At 38.1% G+C, this 21117-nt stretch overlaps 3 protein-coding genes and 1 long non-coding RNA gene across 5 annotated transcripts in view; 1 reads left to right on the top strand and 3 right to left on the bottom strand.

Annotated features, from left to right (window-relative positions):
* Nucleotides 1–500: 500 nt before the first annotated feature.
* Nucleotides 501–3449, top strand: LOC107834020 (uncharacterized). Its single transcript, XR_001659805.1, has 3 exons — nt 501–512; nt 773–774; nt 2560–3449. It is a non-coding gene; the product is annotated as an uncharacterized LOC107834020 (long non-coding RNA).
* An 898-nt stretch (nt 3450–4347) lies between these two features.
* On the bottom strand, nt 4348–8941 carry LOC103156832 (sarcoplasmic reticulum histidine-rich calcium-binding protein-like). Its single transcript, XM_016664683.1, has 7 exons — nt 8461–8941; nt 8108–8364; nt 5477–5589; nt 4977–5048; nt 4832–4886; nt 4725–4761; nt 4348–4631 (listed from the first exon to the last, which is right to left on the bottom strand). Exons 1-7 carry the CDS (start codon nt 8721–8723, stop codon nt 4610–4612), a joined length of 819 nt encoding a protein of 272 aa, XP_016520169.1. The 5' UTR covers nt 8724–8941; the 3' UTR covers nt 4348–4609.
* Nucleotides 8942–10509: 1568 nt separating this feature from the next.
* On the bottom strand, nt 10510–15796 carry LOC107834019 (sarcoplasmic reticulum histidine-rich calcium-binding protein-like). The gene is made up of 7 exons (XM_016664684.1): nt 15307–15796; nt 14946–15210; nt 12319–12431; nt 11811–11882; nt 11666–11720; nt 11559–11595; nt 10510–11465 (listed from the first exon to the last, which is right to left on the bottom strand). The coding sequence occupies exons 1-7, from the start codon at nt 15559–15561 to the stop codon at nt 11444–11446; spliced, it is 819 nt and encodes a 272-aa protein (XP_016520170.1). The 5' UTR covers nt 15562–15796; the 3' UTR covers nt 10510–11443.
* A 2133-nt stretch (nt 15797–17929) lies between these two features.
* LOC103156847 (transient receptor potential cation channel subfamily M member 4-like) overlaps nt 17930–21117 on the bottom strand; it is a 20474-nt gene continuing 17286 nt past the window's right edge. For both annotated transcript variants that reach the window (XM_016664664.1, XM_016664665.1), the window contains exons 24-28: nt 20535–20716; nt 19903–20035; nt 19754–19826; nt 18847–18940; nt 17930–18683 (exon numbers count right to left, since the gene is read on the bottom strand). In XM_016664664.1, the coding sequence (XP_016520150.1) occupies nt 18652–18683; nt 18847–18940; nt 19754–19826; nt 19903–20035; nt 20535–20716 (514 nt within the window). In that variant the 3' untranslated portion in view covers nt 17930–18651. The remainder of the gene's footprint in view (nt 18684–18846; nt 18941–19753; nt 19827–19902; nt 20036–20534; nt 20717–21117) is intronic.

Here is a 21117-nt window from a genome sequence, read left to right as displayed (position 1 = left end):
TTTAATTTACAGCAAGCAGCTTCATGAAAATACTAAATGTAATGCTACAGAAGATGTTATCGTGTTAGCTGATGCCTCATCTCACTGGATATTTTGAAAAAGAATCGTATTTCTTTCTGGTTTTGGGTCTGGACTGTGCTGGATGTTTCTGTTTCTCTAAGATTCTGTTGATCTGCTGAAAGTGTCATTTTTAAAAAACACGAGAACTGGAGGGAAAATAGGTGAAAAGTCAGAGTCCAAAGAAAATTAGGTGAAAAATTGAAGACCAGCATCACATTCAGAAACCGACTTTTCAGTTCAGAATTACTAGAGAACTGAAACTAACAGCAAACAATGCAAAATTGAAGAGTAGTAGGAGAAAGTACAATTGTTTACTAAACTGTCTGCATACCAGACGACCAGGTGTCTGATCCTTCCTTTCCTGTTGGCCTGTGGAAAAAATTGTTTTTACATAAGAACAATAAGACAAAATAGAAGAATACCTTGACATCTGGTCTCAGTACAGTTTGCAGGTAAATTTGCAAACTGATAGTACAGCAGATTATAGAAGTGACTGAAAAAGTGCAGCTTGTGCATAAAATCACAGTTTAGAAACGCTGATAGAAATTTCTTTAAAGAGAACTTTATATGTTTTATATTTATAAAAGAAGAACGATGTAAACTCACCGTTTCCTTTGTCAGAGCCTCACATGTCTGACCTTCTGGAAACGCCCGGCCTCTCTGTCCTTTTGTCGCACTTTGTGTTTTGTATTTATTAAACTCGTGGCATTAGATGTTAATAATTGAGCTTCAGAGTTGCTTGCAGGCAGTTTTATTTCTAGCATTAAGCTCAGGAACTCCCTTCTACTTTAACATATAACAGAAATATCATGCATGTACTGTTAACACCAGTTCTCTGCAGATTTTATTCACTTTCCTTGCCGTTTACAGGAACATGTACTGAGAGGTGAGGTAACAGCAGACGCTGTCTTGCAACAGGACCTCATGTCACAGCGCTCACTTCTGTTTAATGTAATTTTTCCTGTGTTTGTACAAACATCATTGCACTTAATGAACTGGTTGTTTGACCTTCACCCAGTGTTCTCACTCACGCTTCACCGCACATCATTAGTCCTCTTTTTATTTGTCCTTTTAAAGCACATGTCTATTTTTGGGGCCCTCTAGACTCTAGGTTACATCAATAAATCTCTCCAGTTTTTCACAAATCTGTAAAATTCATGCAAAAACAAACTTTTTTCAGATTTTACTGCAAATGTTTCTCAAAATTGCCCAAAAACATTGTGTTGAACTGACTGCTGCCTCAGATATACTTGATGTCAAGTTATAGTCAGTGATCATGATCGAAGCAGTGATTTAAAAAAAGGTCACTTTTAACGTCATATATTAGTGCAAATATTGCAAAAAATTCCTTTCAAATATTTCTAAATTAGCTCCACAAAATCTATCATTTTGATTACAAAAAAACAAAACAGTCACAAAATCCTGGAGGAACAGAAAATGTGTTCAATATTATTTCATTTTAAGGAACATTTACTGAAACCAACAGCTGTTTATTGATATTTTAACAGTTTAATCGTTTCTATCGGTACATAAACTGGCCTTTTACGAATGTTCACATTTTTGATTTGACCCAAAATGAAAATGAGTTTTTATTGTTTTGAAGGAAAAAACACGGAAAGATTTACAGTTATGAAATTTAGATCAATAAGGAAGGAGGCTGTTTTCCCCCCAATGTTTTAATTATGTAGCATAAACTCTGATATCATTCCATATGTTAATACTAAAGTTATTTCCCCTCCTTTGTTTCTGCTGAGTCACAGATGAACTCATTTTACCGAATCGCTGCCAAGCGATGAAGAATGTTTGTCGTTGACACACAACGACTTCCAAGAAGCAAGTCTTGATGTGCTTCCAGTAAAAGGTGTTTCCCTGCCACTCCAATTAATGAGTTGCATAAACATTTTTCTTCAGTCTGCTGCGAAGCTGAAGGACAGACGCCTCGATTTATTACCCCTGCATGCAAAAATCTCCCCAAATAATTCAGAGATGCTGGAGTATGTGAGTAAATTAGAACAGCTGTAACGCTCCACATGGGAAAGTGAATCTGTTGGGTTTCTCTTTGGCATCCAGACAGTAACACTGATGGCTGCATTTCTGCTCAGGAAACTTTCAAAAAGTAAACAGACACCCTGTGATGAGACGTGACAACCTGTCATTACCTGCACACAGGCGCCTCGTCTCTCATTAGTTTTTTCGTTTTGTAAGATTTCCTGCTTAACCCCAAAATGTACTTCTACTGTTTTAAGTCAAATACATTTAGTGAGTTTTAAATTTTGAACCTAAATGTGTGAGTTTGAGAAAAATAAACTTACAGCAGTAAGCTTTGTTTACTTTTTATTAATTTAGTTTTTAGGTTAGCACTTAAAAAACTGAAAGAATAAAAAGACAGGAGTGGGAACTATTTCCCAGAAAGCTTAGCGGCATGTTTTGTGTCCTGAGATGGAAGTGCGTTACATTGATCTGACTCTTGTGTTAAGGCAAATGTTTATTTTAATGCAGCTTGAGGATAATGTCCTGTTACATTAATAACAGATTCTACACAAAAATAAGCTTCCAGAGGCTCCTGAGCAAAACTGTCACTTTAACTTGATCATGAATCACATGACCGGCATGGTGGGAAAAGTGCATCTCTGATGGAGGCCAAAATCATCGAGCCGAACCCAGACCAAGACCGAGGATCAAACCAATTCAAGACGTTTTTAAAAATCCATTACTATAAAAAATAACATCCTCAAAGTTCCAGACTAACTGGTTGCACTGGTGCACTTTGCTATTTCCATTTAACTCAAACTGGTATGCAAGTAAACTGCAAGTACATACCATACCACTTGTCTCATAAATATGGTTAAAAGTAAAACAGAAAACCAGACATGCAGCCTGTCAGCTGCCTCAACTGCAGGCAGCTGATTCTTTGATAAACAGGTTAGTTTCTAGGTAACAAGGAAACCTGAATGTTGAAACATCTGCATAAGTCTGGGCTGGGAGATGGTGGAGTTTGTGTTTACTTTGTATGAGAGTTTTTCTAAATTTGTTGAGTCAGCTGAATGAGGAGGAAGTGAGGAGAGGAAGCATTTCTTGGAAAGTGGATCAGATGTTTCCTGAACCTACGTTAGCTAACCTGGCGCCGTCTCTCTGCTTTGTTTGGGCTGCAAGCTTCTGCTTTTTTAGTGAAGGTTTATATATGAAATAAATTTAAGAGTCCCACAAGATTAGTTTCCCTTAAAGTTGCTGAATGCTACTTTCATAAAAAAAAAAAAGATTTTTCTCACGTATTTGTGGAAAAATGTCTGCATGTCGTGATAGTTTGGTCTAAAACAGATAATCTCATCTGTCAAAAATAAAAAATAAAACAGAAATCAAGCTCCTCTGCTTGCTCCCAGTGCAAGAAATAACCAATCAGAGCCCTGCTACTCATAGCGTCATGTCATGTAACTGCAGCTTTTCCAGTCAGCAGATCCTACTGTGAATGCTAAGGCTAGTTAGCATAACCACTGATAACTGAGGGTCAATGGGTTTCCTGTAACTGTAACCATTAGCACATTTAGCAGGGCGTTCTCAAGGTTGATTGACAGCGTTAAGACCCTCCTCCTGACTCTGATTGGTTGTATTTGGCAGCAGAATGGTTTTAATTTAGCCACACTAGAGCATAAAAAGCCTGTTTAAGTTTATCAACACTAATGCTAACTGGGTTGAGGCCTGCAGGGTTTCAGATGCTTTTGGCTGTTTTGTGATGCAGGGTTAGAGTCGGGCACTCTGGGTGCGATCATCACCTTTTCCTCATAACGGCTCCAACCAGTGGGAGGCGGGACGAGCGCCATGCCGCTCCCTCAGTCCTTAAACTTTACGATTTAGTAAATTGCCAATATTGGGTGCATTCTGAGTCTACTGTCATTTACACTATGTCAGTACAGCAGTCTTATTTCTTATATATTCAGTGTTTGAATATACAAAAGCTGATATTAAATTTATTGGGGAGAGTGCGGTGGTTCGCCCAGGGTGCCACACAGGCTGGGACCGCCTCTGGCTCCACTGCAGACCAAAAGTCTTTAAAATGTTTTCTAAACTGACGTTTCATGACTTCATTTCTCAACCATTCAAGAATTTCTTTGGGTTTCAGCTCCTTTTCTCTTACATCATGCTGTCATGAGAAGTGGACTGTGTTTTATAATGTTTTCCTTTTGCATTTCTGAAAGTGAAAAATTTGTTTATTTCCATATAATCCATGATTTAAGAAGAGGTGAATGTTACTTTTCTACAGTTGCTTGGTATTTAAGTGGCAATAAACGTTACTTAAAACTTTTATTTATATTTTTGCCCCAACATGAAATGAGTGACTGTAGCTTTTATTTTTTTTATAATAAAATTCATACAAAAAAATGTAATAAACCTCACAGCCTGACCTCCCAGCTCTTAATAACATTAAAGCTTTAATTAGGACATAAACAATGACTGCAGACTAACTCCTGCTGGATGTCAAGTCCTTGTTTTAATCCTGAATCAACCGTTTTATCCCAGTCATCTTCATGGAAGAAGCTTCTGTGCATTTTGCTCAAAGTAGAGAAGAAACGGACCTGAAAAGGCGTCAGAAACAGAAATCTATTAAAGCCACAGGAGCTTTTCTTCTGTCCAGACATCTATGTGAAGCAAGGAGGAATAAAACTCACTGAAAGATGGATCCGGTCAGTTCATCGACGAAACCGCCTGAGCAAAATCAAACACAGTAAAACGTTACATCAGATAAAAAAAAAGAAAACAAAAGTGAGATATTCACCTGGAGTGCAAACGGTGTCACACAGGATGGGGCAGATGTAGCAGGACGAGCAATCCTGGACAGAAACACAGCAGAACGCCGTCAAACAAATAATCTGCAGAATAATAAAATCACTTTTCTGCTCAGATTTTCTGAAGGTTCTCACTTCGCAGCGCTCGCAGTGATCCGACTCGTCTCCCTCTGCACACGGACACTTATCACAGAGTTCAGAGCAACGCTGGAAGAAAGTTTTACAGTGCAGAGTGAGAAACAGATGGACGACGCTGCGCAGCCGGTACCAAGTAAATATCGGACCCGGATCCCCGATACCGATACTTTTTTATCTGAGTTTTATGTATCATCAAACTTCTGACTTTTAGGAGTTTTTCTGCTTTTTTCTTTGATTTATTTTATTCAATGTTAGGACAGAATTAGGATAAGATTTAAGACCGTCAACAAAATACTTTAAAATAATTTCTGTTTATTTTTTCAAAAAGTTTAAAAAATTATAAATTTTGGCGGGTAGAGAAACTAAAAAAAAATACAAAAATGAAAAACATTTCAAGAGAAAATCTGATTATAAGATTCAACAGAAACAACAAAAATCAGAAAAGTTAATTGAGACGTTCATAAAAACATAAAAAGTAAAAAAATGCTCTTTTATACCTCGCAGATGGAGCAAACGCTGCACAGCGATCCAGAGTGGAACTGCTGCTTGTCTGAAGTTTCCTCCTCTTCGTTTGTCTCATCGGCATCATCTGCTGCGTTTTCCTCTTCATCTAAAACCAACAGAATAAAGAAAAAAATGTTTATTCGTTTGACTTAAAGAGTAGAAGACAGTAAACTCAACTAAATGAGGCTCAAATGTTTTACAGTGTAGTTAATGCAAAGAAACAAACACATTTAGTCCAAGTTACGACACATGAACACAAAGTCAAAGAAAGGCTAGAAAGGAAAGTCGTGTTGCATAATGTTGGCTGATTTGGTGTCAGTTTTAGTTTCAGCTCAAACTCTTTTCTCTGTTCTTTCCTTTTGCCTTTTATCTGGTTTCCGTTGTGTGCCTGTAGTTTATTCCTCTTGGGTTCGACGTTTTCCCCTTTCTGTGCTGGTTCAGCTCCCTCTGTGCTCATTAGCCTCCTTCCTTCAGTAACCTCCACTCAGCAAACCCGCAGCTGTTCAGCGTTCCCCTAATTAGACTCACTTGGTTTCCATGACATGGATTAAATCTCCTCTGTGTTGAAGCTCCCTGGTTTCCGTTGTTCTCTGCTTATTTCTTTCATTGTTCCTGGTTCTGAAAGTTTTATTTTCTGTTATTATGAAAACCCTTCAGCTCACCATGTTGCTCCCAAACTCCTGTATATGTTTTGGTCCATAACATTTTCACCATAAACCGAACACAAATAAATTGCAAAATAACTCAGAAATGTTAGAACAATTGTTGTTGTTAGACGTAAAACAAGCAGGCGCAGTTTTTTCTGTCAAAACTAAAAAGTTATTTGTTCAACAAAGATGGCTTCTATGCTCACTCACTGCACAAGACTCCACTCCTGAAGAAAAAGCATGATGATAATCGTTTACACTGCAAAAACACAAAGTCTTATCAAGTATGTTTGGTTTAGTTTCTATCACAAATTTCTTAATACACTTGAAATAAGACAAAACTAACTTAAAAGTAACTTTCCAGAATATATAGAAGCTTGTTTAAAGTAAATAATTCCTTAAGAAATAGTTAATGTTCTATTGGCCGATAAATTAACTTATAACATGGGAAAATGTCTTATTATGAGTAAAATAATCTGCCAATGGAACCATTATTTACTTAAAAAAACATTTATATCTTACTAAAAAGTTACAATAATTGTGTCTTACTTCATACAGCTCTGGAAAATCTGGTTATTCCAAGGAATATTGACTTCTGAACTGAGTTTAAACATTAGTGATGTTGTTTCTAAATGATTATGAATTTCTTTTCATTGCATTATTTGAGGTTTGACAGAGTTGCATCCCTGCATTTCTCATTTTCTGCAAATAAATACTAAATTTCAGACACATGTTGTCAGTAGTTCATAGAATAAAAGAGCAATGTTCGTTTTACTCAGACATAAAGAGTAAAATCAGAGAAGCTGATTGTTTCAAGTGGTCTTTTTTTCCAGAGCTGCATCTGCACTAGAAACTAGACAAAAATACTTGATAAGATTTTATGTTGTTGCAGTGAACATTTAACTGAAACAATAAAAGTTGGTCAGAGTTGAAAACAATGGATGCCACAACACAAATGATGCTTAGAGGAGGAAACGGTTCTGGATGTCGTCCCTAAAACAGAAACAGTGAAACTTGGAAATGGGGAAATTAAAGTATTTATTGTTTTAGCATTTAATTCTGCCAGACTTTATGTAACTCCAGGAAGGACTTCTGATGAAGAAATGAAGGTGGATAGTTTTAAAACAACTTCTTCCAACAAAAAGCATAAGAAAAATAATTTATTCAACTTGAAATAATTCATAAATCCTCAGAATAAATCAGAGTATAAAGAAGACACCAAACAAAACCTTCTAATCCAGATGTTTTTGTTGATTAATGGGTTAAATTTATACCTGAGAAACTGGTTTTCTCCGTAATGGTGGCATTATATTAACATCTGATTTCTGATAATTATTCAGTCAGTAAGTTTCACATATAATTAAACTGAGAAGATGTAGGATTAAATAAGTGTTCACTTCTTCCTGCTGCTTTTTCAGCCAGAAAAGTGTGAATTTCAGCATTTTTATTACCTGTTTACTGTTATTCCACTTTATTCCCAATAACTCAGTTCAGAGGCTAATTTGGTTTGATTTATTTTGTGTTTCTGGATTACAAACATCTGGTTTAAATGTCACATAAAAGGGAAAAAATACTGACAAACATGTTGAGTAGTTTGGATCTTAACCAGCAGTTTATGTTTAATAATCAGAGGCAGGCATGTTTAGTGACTGCTTATTATTCATTTTTTTAAATTTGGCAAACAGAAAGCAGATTAAAAACGTTTTAATCTAAGTGAGACGTTTCATTTCAGACTCACTGGAGCCTTTTGGAGGCTCGGAAACAAACAGAACAAAGACGGGAGCAGCTTGATAAGCGGCTCTATTTCTGGACTGAAATGTGTGACGGCGGCTCGAAAGCAGCTGGAGGGACTTGAGCAGCGTCACAGATTAAAAATCTGCTCACATGACTGCAGATTAAGAGTTTATGCTCACAGTTTATGCTCACAGTTAGAGTCCTGGAGATGTTTATGATCTGTGGGATGAAAAGCAGCCGTACCTTCTTCATCTTCAGCAGGATGATCCTCTGCTTCCTCTTCCTCAGCGTCGCCTTCCTCTTCCTCATCATTAGCTACTTCATCGTCTGCAGCTTCATTGTCCTCCTCTTCCTCATCATTAGCTACTTCATTGTCTGCAGCTTCATCGTCCTCCTCTTCCTCATCATTAGCTACTTCATCGTCTGCAGCTTCATCGTCTTCTTCATCATCCTCTTCCTCTTCACTTCTGTCATCTGACTCTGATGCCTCATCTTCTTCCTCCTCTTCTCCATCGCTTTCATCATCTGCCTCTTCCTCCTGCTCTTCTTCATCCTCATCCTCCTCTTCCTCTCCATCCTCCTCATTTTCCTCTCCTTCCTCCTCATCTTCCTCCTCTTCCTCATCATCCTCCTGTTCTTCTCCAGCTTCCTCCTCGTCAGTTTCTTCTTCATCCGCCTCTCCTACCTCTTCGTCTTCCTCAGCACCTTCGCCATCTTCATCCTCAGCTTCCTCCGCATGTCTGGTGTCCACCTCCTCTTCCTCCTCAGCCACATCCTGGGCTAAGCCAGAGTGTGGAAGCTGCAGCGGCGACAGCAGCGCCAGCAGGAGGGCGACTACCCAGCTTCGTATGAAGCCCATGATGGAGCAAAAGCAAACGACGTCCAACTGTCTTTGCTCAGATCTTCCAAAACTTCCTGTTTTGAGCCGCAGATTAAATTAGGAAAGTATAAAAAGTTTTGTCAGGCTGCAGAGGGGCAGCGAGGGGAGGGCCGGGAGCCGTGTGCTGGGAACACAGAGGACACAGAGGGACAGCAACGTGCAGCTGCAGGCTGGTGAGTGACAGAGGCACATGCCTGGGAAGAATGATCCTGAAGTCCTCAGTGGTGCATCATGGGAACGCCTGCTCAGGCTCTGTCCTGCATGAGGCAAAGGAGGACAAAAAAAGCACAAGCTGGAAAAAGACGGAATAATTATAGATATTTGGTAATGTGAGATACTTTGATCTATTCTACTTTTTTGTTCTAACAAAACTTTTGCTTAAAATTATTGAAAACCCAGATCAGAGTTGTACCGCAACTAGTTATATTTAATAATATTTTGGTGAAAATGTATTTGTAGGAGTATTTTTACTANTGTTTACTTTTTATTAATTTAGTTTTTAGGTTAGCACTTAAAAAACTGAAAGAATAAAAAGACAGGAGTGGGAACTATTTCCCAGAAAGCTTAGCGGCATGTTTTGTGTCCTGAGATGGAAGTGCGTTACATTGATCTGACTCTTGTGTTAAGGCAAATGTTTATTTTAATGCAGCTTGAGGATAATGTCCTGTTACATTAATAACAGATTCTACACAAAAATAAGCTTCCAGAGGCTCCTGAGCAAAACTGTCACTTTAACTTGATCATGAATCACATGACAGGCATGGTGGGAAACGTGCATCTCTGATGGAGGCCAAAATCATCGAGCCGAACCCAGACCAAGACCGAGGATCAAACCAATTCAAGACGTTTTTAAAAATCCATTACTATAAAAAATAACATCCTCAAAGTTCCAGACTAACTGGTTGCACTGGTGCACTTTGCTATTTCCATTTAACTCAAACTGGTATGCAAGTAAACTGCAAGTACATACCATACCACTTGTCTCATAAATATGGTTAAAAGTAAAACAGAAAACCAGACATGCAGCCTGTCAGCTGCCTCAACTGCAGGCAGCTGATTCTTTGATAAACAGGTTAGTTTCTAGGTAACAAGGAAACCTGAATGTTGAAACATCTGCATAAGTCTGGGCTGGGAGATGGTGGAGTTTGTGTTTACTTTGTATGAGAGTTTTTCTAAATTTGTTGAGTCAGCTGAATGAGGAGGAAGTGAGGAGAGGAAGCATTTCTTGGAAAGTGGATCAGATGTTTCCTGAACCTACGTTAGCTAACCTGGCGCCGTCTCTCTGCTTTGTTTGGGCTGCAAGCTTCTGCTTTTTTAGTGAAGGTTTATATATGAAATAAATTTAAGAGTCCCACAAGATTAGTTTCCCTTAAAGTTGCTGAATGCTACTTTCATAAAAAAAAAAAAGATTTTTCTCACGTATTTGTGGAAAAATGTCTGCATGTCGTGATAGTTTGGTCTAAAACAGATAATCTCATCTGTCAAAAATAAAAAATAAAACAGAAATCAAGCTCCTCTGCTTGCTCCCAGTGCAAGAAACAACCAATCAGAGGCCTGCTACTCATAGTGTCATGTCATGTGACTGCAGCTTTTCCAGTCAGCAGATCCTACTGTGAATGCTAAGGCTAGTTAGCATAACCACTGATAACTGAGGGTCAATGGGTTTCCTGTAACTGTAACCATTAGCACATTTAGCAGGGCGTTCTCAAGGTTGATTGACAGCGTTAAGACCCTCCTCCTGACTCTGATTGGTTGTTTTTGGCAGCAGAATGGTTTTAATTTAGCCACACTAGAGCATAAAAAGCCTGTTTAAGTTTATCAACACTAATGCTAACTGGGTTGAGGCCTGCAGGGTTTCAGATGCTTTTGGCTGTTTTGTGATGCAGGGTTAGAGTCGGGCACTCTGGGTGCGATCATCACCTTTTCCTCATAACGGCTCCAACCAGTGGGAGGCGGGACGAGCGCCATGCCGCTCCCTCAGTCCTTAAACTTTACGATTTAGTAAATTGCCAATATTGGGTGCATTCTGAGTCTACTGTCATTTACACTATGTCAGTACAGCAGTCTTATTTCTTATATATTCAGTGTTTGAATATACAAAAGCTGATATTAAATTTATTGGGGAGAGTGCGGTGGTTCGCCCAGGGTGCCACACAGGCTGGGACCGCCTCTGGCTCCACTGCAGACCAAAAGTCTTTAAAATGTTTTCTAAACTGACATTGCATGACTTCATTTCTCAACCATTCAAGAATTTCTTTGGGTTTCAGCTCCTTTTCTCTTACATCATGCTGTCATGAGAAGTGGACTGTGTTTTATAATGTTTTCCTTTTGCATTTCTGAAAGTGAAAAATTTGTTTATTTCCATATAATCCATGATTTAAGAAGAGGTGAATGTTACTTTTCTACAGTTGCTTGGTATTTAAGTGGCAATAAACGTTACTTAAAACTTTTATTTATATTTTTGCCCCAACATGAAATGAGTGACTGTAGCTTTTATTTTTTTTATAATAAAATTCATACAAAAAAATGTAATAAACCTCACAGCCTGACCTCCCAGCTCTTAATAACATTAAAGCTTTAATTAGGACATAAACAATGACTGCAGACTAACTCCTGCTGGATGTCAAGTCCTTGTTTTAATCCTGAATCAACCGTTTTATCCCAGTCATCTTCATGGAAGAAGCTTCTGTGCATTTTGCTCAAAGTAGAGAAGAAACGGACCTGAAAAGGCGTCAGAAACAGAAATCTATTAAAGCCACAGGAGCTTTTCTTCTGTCCAGACATCTATGTGAAGCAAGGAGGAATAAAACTCACTGAAAGATGGATCCGGTCAGTTCATCGACGAAACCGCCTGAGCAAAATCAAACACAGTAAAACGTTACATCAGATAAAAAAAAAGAAAACAAAAGTGAGATATTCACCTGGAGTGCAAACGGTGTCACACAGGATGGGGCAGATGTAGCAGGACGAGCAATCCTGGACAGAAACACAGCAGAACGCCGTCAAACAAATAATCTGCAGAATAATAAAATCACTTTTCTGCTCAGATTTTCTGAAGGTTCTCACTTCGCAGCGCTCGCAGTGATCCGACTCGTCTCCCTCTGCACACGGACACTTATCACAGAGTTCAGAGCAACGCTGGAAGAAAGTTTTACAGTGCAGAGTGAGAAACAGATGGACGACGCTGCGCAGCCGGTACCAAGTAAATATCGGACCCGGATCCCCGATACCGATACTTTTTTATCTGAGTTTTATGTATCATCAAACTTCTGACTTTTAGGAGTTTTTCTGCTTTTTTCTTTGATTTATTTTATTCAATGTTAGGACAGAATTAGGATAAGATTTAAGACCGTCAACAAAATACTTTAAAATAATTTCTGTTTATTTTTTCTAAAAGTTTTAAAACATTATACATTTTGGGGGGTAGAGAAACTAAAAAAAAATACAAAAATGAAAGAAAAATTTCAAGAGAAAATCTGATTATAAGATTCAACAGAAACAGCAAAAATCAGAAAAGTTGATTGAGACGTTTATAAAAACAAAAAAAGTAAAAAAAAAAAATGCTCTTTTATACCTCACAGATGGAGCAAACGCTGCACAGCGATCCAGAGTGGAACTGCTGCTTGTCTGAAGTTTCCTCCTCTTCGTTTGTCTCATCGGCATCATCTGCTGTGTTTTCCTCTTCATCTAAAACCAACAGAATAAAGAAAAAAATGTTTATTCGTTTGACTTAAAGAGTAGAAGACAGTAAACTCAACTAAATGAGGCTCAAATGTTTTACAGTGTAGTTAATGCAAAGAAACAAACACATTTAGTCCAAGTTACGACACATGAACACAAAGTCAAAGAAAGGCTAGAAAGGAAAGTCGTGTTGCATAATGTTGGCTGATTTGGTGTCAGTTTTAGTTTCAGCTCAAACTCTTTTCTCTGTTCTTTCCTTTTGCCTTTTATCTGGTTTCCGTTGTGTGCCTGTAGTTTATTCCTCTTGGGTTCGACGTTTTCCCCTTTCTGTGCTGGTTCAGCTCCCTCTGTGCTCATTAGCCTCCTTCCTTCAGTAACCTCCACTCAGCAAACCCGCAGCTGTTCAGCGTTCCCCTAATTAGACTCACTTGGTTTCCATGACATGGATTAAATCTCCTCTGTGTTGAAGCTCCCTGGTTTCCGTTGTTCTCTGCTTATTTCTTTCATTGTTCCTGGTTCTGAAAGTTTTATTTTCTGTTATTATGAAAACCCTTCAGCTCACCATGTTGCTCCCAAACTCCTGTATATGTTTTGGTCCATAACATTTTCACCATAAACCGAACACAAATAAATTGCAAAATAACTCAGAAATGTTAGAACAATTGTTGTTGTTAGACGTAAAACAAGCAGGCGCAGTTTTTTCTGTCAAAACTAAAAAGTTATTTGTTCAACAAAGATGGCTTCTATGCTCACTCACTGCACAAGACTCCACTCCTGAAGAAAAAGCATGATGATAATCGTTTACACTGCAAAAACACAAAGTCTTATCAAGTATGTTTGGTTTAGTTTCTATCACAAATTTCTTAATACACTTGAAATAAGACAAAACTAACTTAAAAGTAACTTTCCAGAATATATAGAAGCTTGTTTAAAGTAAATAATTCCTTAAGAAATAGTTAATGTTCTATTGGCCGATAAATTAACTTATAACATGGGAAAATGTCTTATTATGAGTAAAATAATCTGCCAATGGAACCATTATTTACTTAAAAAAACATTTATATCTTACTAAAAAGTTACAATAATTGTGTCTTACTTCATACAGCTCTGGAAAATCTGGTTATTCCAAGGAATATTGACTTCTGAACTGAGTTTAAACATTAGTGATGTTGTTTCTAAATGATTATGAATTTCTTTTCATTGCATTATTTGAGGTTTGACAGAGTTGCATCCCTGCATTTCTCATTTTCTGCAAATAAATACTAAATTTCAGACACATGTTGTCAGTAGTTCATAGAATAAAAGAGCAATGTTCGTTTTACTCAAACATAAAGAGTAAAATCAGAGAAGCTGATTGTTTCAAGTGATCTTTTTTTCCAGAGCTGCATCTGCACTAGAAACTAGACAAAAATACTTGATAAGATTTTATGTTTTTGCAGTGAACATTTAACTGAAACAATAAAAGTTGGTCAGAGTTGAAAACAATGGATGCCACAACACAAATGATGCTTAGAGGAGGAAACGGTTCTGGATGTCGTCCCTAAAACAGAAACAGTAAAACTTGGAAATGGGAAAATTAAAGTATTTATTGTTTTAGCATTTAATTCTGCCAGACTTTATGTAACTCCAGGAAGGACTTCTGATGAAGAAATGAAGGTGGATAGTTTTAAAACAACTTCTTCCAACAAAAAGCATAAGAAAAATAATTTATTCAACTTGAAATAATTCATAAATCCTCAGAATAAATCAGAGTATAAAGAAGACACCAAACAAAACCTTCTAATCCAGATGTTTTTGTTGATTAATGGGTTAAATTTATACCTGAGAAACTGGTTTTCTCCGTAATGGTGGCATTATATTAACATCTGATTTCTGATAATTATTCAGTCAGTAAGTTTCACATATAATTAAACTGAGAAGATGTAGGATTAAATAAGTGTTCACTTCTTCCTGCTGCTTTTTCAGCCAGAAAAGTGTGAATTTCAGCATTTTTATTACCTGTTTACTGTTATTCCACTTTATTCCCAATAACTCAGTTCAGAGGCTAATTTGGTTTGATTTATTTTGTGTTTCTGGATTACAAACATCTGGTTTAAATGTCACATAAAAGGGAAAAAATACTGACAAACATGTTGAGTAGTTTGGATCTTAACCAGCAGTTTATGTTTAATAATCAGAGGCAGGCATGTTTAGTGACTGCTTATTATTCATTTTTTTAAATTTGGCAAACAGAAAGCAGATTAAAAACGTTTTAATCTAAGTGAGACGTTTTATTTCAGACTCACTGGAGCCTTTTGGAGGCTCGGAAACAAACAGAACAAAGACGGGAGCAGCTTGATAAGCGGCTCTATTTCTGGACTGAAATGTGTGACGGCGGCTCGAAAGCAGCTGGAGGGACTTGAGCAGCGTCACAGATTAAAAATCCACTCACATGACTGCAGATTAAGAGTTTATGCTCACAGTTTATGCTCATAGTTAAAGTCCCACCATCTGTAAAGGTGGGATGAAAAGCAGCCGTACCTTCTTCATCTTCAGCAGGATGATCCTCTGCTTCCTCTTCCTCAGCGTCGCCTTCCTCTTCCTCATCATTAGCTACTTCATCGTCTGCAGCTTCATTGTCCTCCTCTTCCTCATCATTAGCTACTTCATTGTCTGCAGCTTCATCGTCCTCCTCTTCCTCATCATTAGCTACTTCATCGTCTGCAGCTTCATCGTCTTCTTCATCATCCTCTTCCTCTTCACTTCTGTCATCTGACTCTGATGCCTCATCTTCTTCCTCCTCTTCTCCATCGCTTTCATCATCTGCCTCTTCCTCCTGCTCTTCTTCATCCTCATCCTCCTCTTCCTCTCCATCCTCCTCATTTTCCTCTCCTTCCTCCTCATCTTCCTCCTCTTCCTCATCATCCTCCTGTTCTTCTCCAGCTTCCTCCTCGTCAGTTTCTTCTTCATCCGCCTCTCCTACCTCTTCGTCTTCCTCAGCACCTTCGCCATCTTCATCCTCAGCTTCCTCCGCATGTCTGGTGTCCACCTCCTCTTCCTCCTCAGCCACATCCTGGGCTAAGCCAGAGTGTGGAAGCTGCAGCGGCGACAGCAGCGCCAGCAGGAGGGCGACTACCCAGCTTCGTATGAGGCCCATGATGGAGCAAAAGCAAACGACGTCCAACTGTCTTTGCTCAGATCTTCCAAAACTTCCTGTTTTGAGCCGCAGATTAAATTAGGAAAGTATAAAAAGTTTTGTCAGGCTGCAGAGGGGCAGCGAGGGGAGGGCCGGGAGCCGTGTGCTGGGAACACAGAGGACACAGAGGGACAGCAACGTGCAGCTGCAGGCTGGTGAGTGACAGAGGCACATGCCTGGGAAGAATGATCCTGAAGTCCTCAGCGGTGCATCATGGGAACGCCTGCTCAGGCTCTGTCCTGCATGAGGCAAAGGAGGACAAAAAAAGCACAAGCTGGAAAAAGACGGAATAATTATAGATATTTGGTAATATGAGATACACTTTGATCTATTCTACTTTTTTGTTCTAACAAAACTTTTGCTTAAAATTATTGAAAACCCAGATCAGAGTTGTACCGCAACTAGTTATATTTAATAATATTTTGGTGAAAATGTATTTGTAGGAGTATTTTTACTATGCTGTACTTTTTACTTTTACTTGAGTAATTTTATTATGAAGTATTTCTGCTCTTACTTGAGTAAAATTTCTGGATTTTCAACCGACTGAATGAAAAACAATCATGTTTTAACCAGAAATGAACCAGACACAGAGACACACCTGCTGCTTCTCTTAAAGCTTCGTCACTTTTTTATCGACAGAAACTGATTTGGAAAAAAAATATTTTGTTACCTATATGAATTATTGTCATTTTTGTCTTAACATACCAACATTTCCATTTAACTTTATATTTTGGTTCATCTGATGATGTCATTTTTAAATATTAAATGAATGATGTTTCAGTTACTTTTTACCAAATACTTTTCGAGTCTTGCTTAATTTTTTTACTTGAGTAAAAATAAGCTTTAGTGCTGTTTTTACTTCTAAATTTTGGGCTTTTTTCCTCCCTTCTCAAACATCTCAATAATATAACTGAAAATGTGTTAATTTTCGTTGATGTTTTTTATTATGAGTTGCAGCTGATGAATAAAGTGCAGGGCTGCTGTTGCATGAATGACTAAATAGACACAGTGCAGCGTTAATAGCAGCCAATCCTGTTAAAACTGCAGGTATTCCTTTTGTTTGGGGAACTTCCATCAAACTTTTTCCTTCCACTTAACTTTCCATTAATATTCTTCTGACCAACTTGTTCAACATTTGCCTTTTGTGACTTGCCCTGTCTTTGGTTTGTCAAGCCTGTTTGATTAATAATTGTGGTTTCCACACTCAGTGCTTTAATGCTGGTAGCCTGAATATTTTTAAAGGTTTCCCTGTTTTATCAAACCTGAATGAAGTGAATATGCAGTTTCCATGTTCCTACAGAACAATTCAAGCCAGGAGAACGTCTAAGGCAGGACACTGGGTGACATTTCTGTTTTGAAAATTATTTATATCCATGCCATGGGGTTAGCTGTGAGGCATAACTAGATAATCAGAGCAAACACTTGAACTAGCTCTCTGTGTTAATATGAGCTTCACTTTTTGCTTTAACATGAAACAAATGACTTTTTTTATTCCTAAAAAGTCATTATTTTGGGAAATATTTCTAAATATTTCCCATTAAAATCACTGGTTTGGAATTAAAAATACAAAGTTGTGTTCATCTGTATTTACAACCAAACTGTTGCTTCCTGCTGCGTTTGGATCCTCTGCAGTGCGAGGAAGTGAAATATAATCTAAATAAATAAGATGCCAAACATTATGAGGTGCCAGTGATAAAAAGCAAAGTGAAATATCTTTAAATGCCAGTTTGTAAACTGATCTCGGGCTCAGAGGAGGACGGCGTGCCAGCATGATGCATGGCCTGGATGCAAATAGAAATGAAGAAGATTGTTGTGTGCACATTCCACAGTCGCTTTTCAACCCTGTAATGCTTTCACTTTCAGGTTTTGTCAGCAAAAGCAGGACAAATGTATTTACTTCATATTTTAAATAATCTTAAACAGTCCTTGCTGTAAAGCTGCACAGTCAGAGGGAACGTAGGCAGAAAGTGATGTTTCGTTTCTCAGTGAGCTGATTGACAGGTGGCCCAGCCAACTATTTAGAGTAAAGGCTCCTTCAGTAGTTTGCTCCACTATGTGACCTTCAGTGGAGCCATGTCATGTTGAAACCGGGCACCAGGCCCCGTTTGCTCTCCTGTCCTCAGTAAATCCTCCATGAGCTTTACGTAACCCGAATGCAATTAACCGAATGGGAAAAGTCAAACCCCCCTCTGAAGATTACGCTTCAAATTAAGACAACTGGCTTCTAGACTTGGACAAAATCCATCTAATAAATATGAAAAGTATCCCAAATTTATGAAAACAAGTGTGAGGGAACAAAACGTTAAGACTCTCAATAACACAATAAGCATTAAATCAACATCATTTAATGCATTTATTAGACAGAAGGTATAAAATCTTAGGCTCAATGAGAGACGACAGTTTTTGTAGCTAATTTTAAGCAACTGCTGACTGTAAATAAACACAAAATTAAACACTCATTATTTCCCCAAGTAAACATACACGCACTGCAAAAACAAAATCGTACCAAGTTGCTTTCGTCTAGTTTCTAGTGCCAATATCTTACTACACTTTAAATGAGGTGAAACTAACTCACAAAAAACTTTTCATCAAGATATGAACTTGTTTTAAGCTAATTCCTTAAAATGGATGAAACAGTTCTTGTTTCATTGGCAGATTATTTTCACTAATAAAACATTTTCCCCATGTTATCAGTGAAATAATCTGCCAACAGAAATATAAAACAAGCTGAAAAGTTACTTATAAGTCAGTTTTGCCTGGTTTTAAGTGTAGTTAGGATTGTGTTTTTGCAGTGCAGTTTTAGATCAGATGTTAAAACTACAGCATAGATCATGTTAAACTGACTTCAATGCAAACGTAGTAAACAAACAATCAGCATTTCAATATCAGTTCATGAATACTGTTCCACGTTTAGGTGCGTCTGAATGTTTTACAGACAGATTGTTGTTTTTAATCCAGTGATAATGATGGGTGGGAACCACATGTATGAGCCTCAACAAGCTGCCAGTGTGTCATGTTCCTTCCTGGTTCACCTGAGTCCTTACAGTCCAGCTATGATGAACCGGAAGAACTGGGAACGCCATCTGTGTGGGAAACGACAGCAAAGACATGAGACGGTAGAAGTGAGGATAAATACCCGGTAGTTCTGAATAACTAGTCAAACAGGTTTAAAGTCTGTGTCACATTAAATCCCAGCATTATTCCCATAGACGCCTGTGAAGGTTTTTGCATAATTCTGGAGATTACCTCTGAACGTGGGCGGCGGTCTGGGCGGCTTAAACGCGCCGCCTTCGGCTAAAGTGTCAACAATCCATCTCAGAGCATTTGAGCAGTTCTCCATCTGAGGAGAAGAAGGAAAAACAGTTGAATTCATCAAGTTATTTTCCCCTAACAGAAGAAAATGATGCCAAACAACCTAAGAATCCTTTAGGTTTTGCATTTTTGACTTTAATTCAGCAAATGTGAGTCCAGCTCCAGGCCCTATTCTTAGGATTCATTCTGCAGAAACTCAGCAGCCATGTTGGAGAAATGCAGGCATGCTGGTAAAACATAACAGTTTAAGAAGAAGGAGAAAAAAAATCTGCAATTTTTGTAATTAAAGAGAACAAAGACAAAGGCTAAGCTAGCTTTAATTAGTGTTACTGAAGGTCAAACTCTGATGTGACTTTCACTTTTTTGTTTACTGTTGCATCTTCCCTGCCTGCCTCATTACTTGTGGTTTTGTTTTGTTTGTTTCATTTAAAAATTACAAGAGAAAATTCTTGTTGTTTTCTGTATTTTAGCAAGAATAAAGGAACAAAGTCATGGCTACAGAACATATTTCAAATGGGTGAGTTTATTGGGGTATTTATTTCCTAAATCCACATGTATTTATGTATAATTGGCTGATCAATACCTGTTCAGGTAGGAAATAATCACCTGACCCATCAGTCCTTCCAGCTTTGGCCATCAGAGACCCTTTGACGTAACACTGGATGCTACTTTATCGTTTCATCGTTTTCAGGTTGTTCCAACAGTGATGCATTCAAAGACATGATATTTAAGACTCAATCTCTCTGTAATTTTTCTGTCTTTTGTTATTTATTGATCACATTCATGACGCCCAGCAGCGCTGCGACTGTCCGGACAAAGACAGCGTTAAGTCGATTCTCACCTCGTTCTCGAGAGCCCGAAGTCTCTGGTCAAGGTCTCTGTTTTCAGTCATGTGTTTAACAACACTGTCCATCCTAGAGAGAAAAGCAGAGATTCAGATGATGGTAATAATAATAAATCATCCTCATTAGTAGTAATCTATACACTCACTTTGCAGACATCCGTTTCAGCCTCTCTGAGTCGCTGCTTTTCTGGATTTTGTTTTGGGCCGTCAGGAAGTCTTCCTTCTGGATCGTTTCCCACGTCATCAGTCTGTTGGCAGCCTTCTTACTTAACTGAAGAACTACAAAAAGGCAAAGGAGGGCAGATTGTTACGTAAACTGGGTTGATCCTCATGTAATCCTCATTAAAAAGGAAGCAGTAAGCAAAAAATAATTTTAAAAAAAGAGATGCTTGACTTCACACCCTCATGACTTTCCCTGGCTGAGGAATGTGTTTTGGAAATACCAAACCATCCAGGAGAGCCTTAGTAAGGTCACACACTAATGCTGGACGACTGCTGGCTCACAGTCTCTCCTCTAACTTAACCTAAATGCTCTCTACTAAATATGAAGTCAATTCTGTGCTTGAATCAGTTAAAGGTCTCACAACTACATCATTTATAACATGGAATCGGCATTTTCCCAACTTTTTCCCAAAGTTGGAAGCATGAAACAGTCTTTGTCTTTAAAGATGTAAAATTTGGACTCCAAAAGAACTTTATGTATATTTTAGTTTATACTCAAACTTTTAATCCCAAATAAAGAATAACCCAAATTTGTTAATCCAATCAAAATACTGACCAAAGTGCTGAACCTTGACAGAGGGAACTTTACGGATCTTCCTCTTGATGATGAGATTGATGTGGGAGAAGATGATGAACGGAGGAGCCAGTGACGGCTTGGAGTGATACTCGACAATCAGGTTGTAGCGCTGGAACTTCCAGTAGGACTCGCTGTTGGCCTGGACCTCAGTGAACGTGTTGCTGCGAGGACAAGAGTAATCAGAGTCATCTGGTTAAACCCAGAATCACTTAGTTAAACCCAGAATCACTTAGTTAAACCCAGAATCACTTAGTTAAACTCAGAATCATCTGGTTAAACTCAGAATCATCTGGTTAAACCCAGAATCATCTGGTTAAACCCAGAATCATCTAGTTAAACCCAGAATCATCTGGTTAAACCCAGAATCACTTAGTTAAACCCAGAATCATCTAGTTAAACCCAGAATCACTTAGTTAAACCCAGAGTCATCTGGTTAAACCCAGAATCACTTAGTTAAACCCAGAATCACTTAGTTAAACCCAGAATCATCTGGTTAAACCCAGAATCACTTAGTTAAACCCAGAATCATCTAGTTAAACCCAGAATCATCTAGTTAAACCCA

Source organism: Poecilia formosa, unplaced genomic scaffold, assembly GCF_000485575.1.
Source record: "Poecilia formosa unplaced genomic scaffold, Poecilia_formosa-5.1.2 Scaffold504, whole genome shotgun sequence".
NCBI classification, from domain to species: Eukaryota; Metazoa; Chordata; class Actinopteri; order Cyprinodontiformes; family Poeciliidae; genus Poecilia; species Poecilia formosa.
Note: the sequence above shows the minus strand (reverse complement) of the source record. Positions and strands in the feature narration are given on the sequence as shown.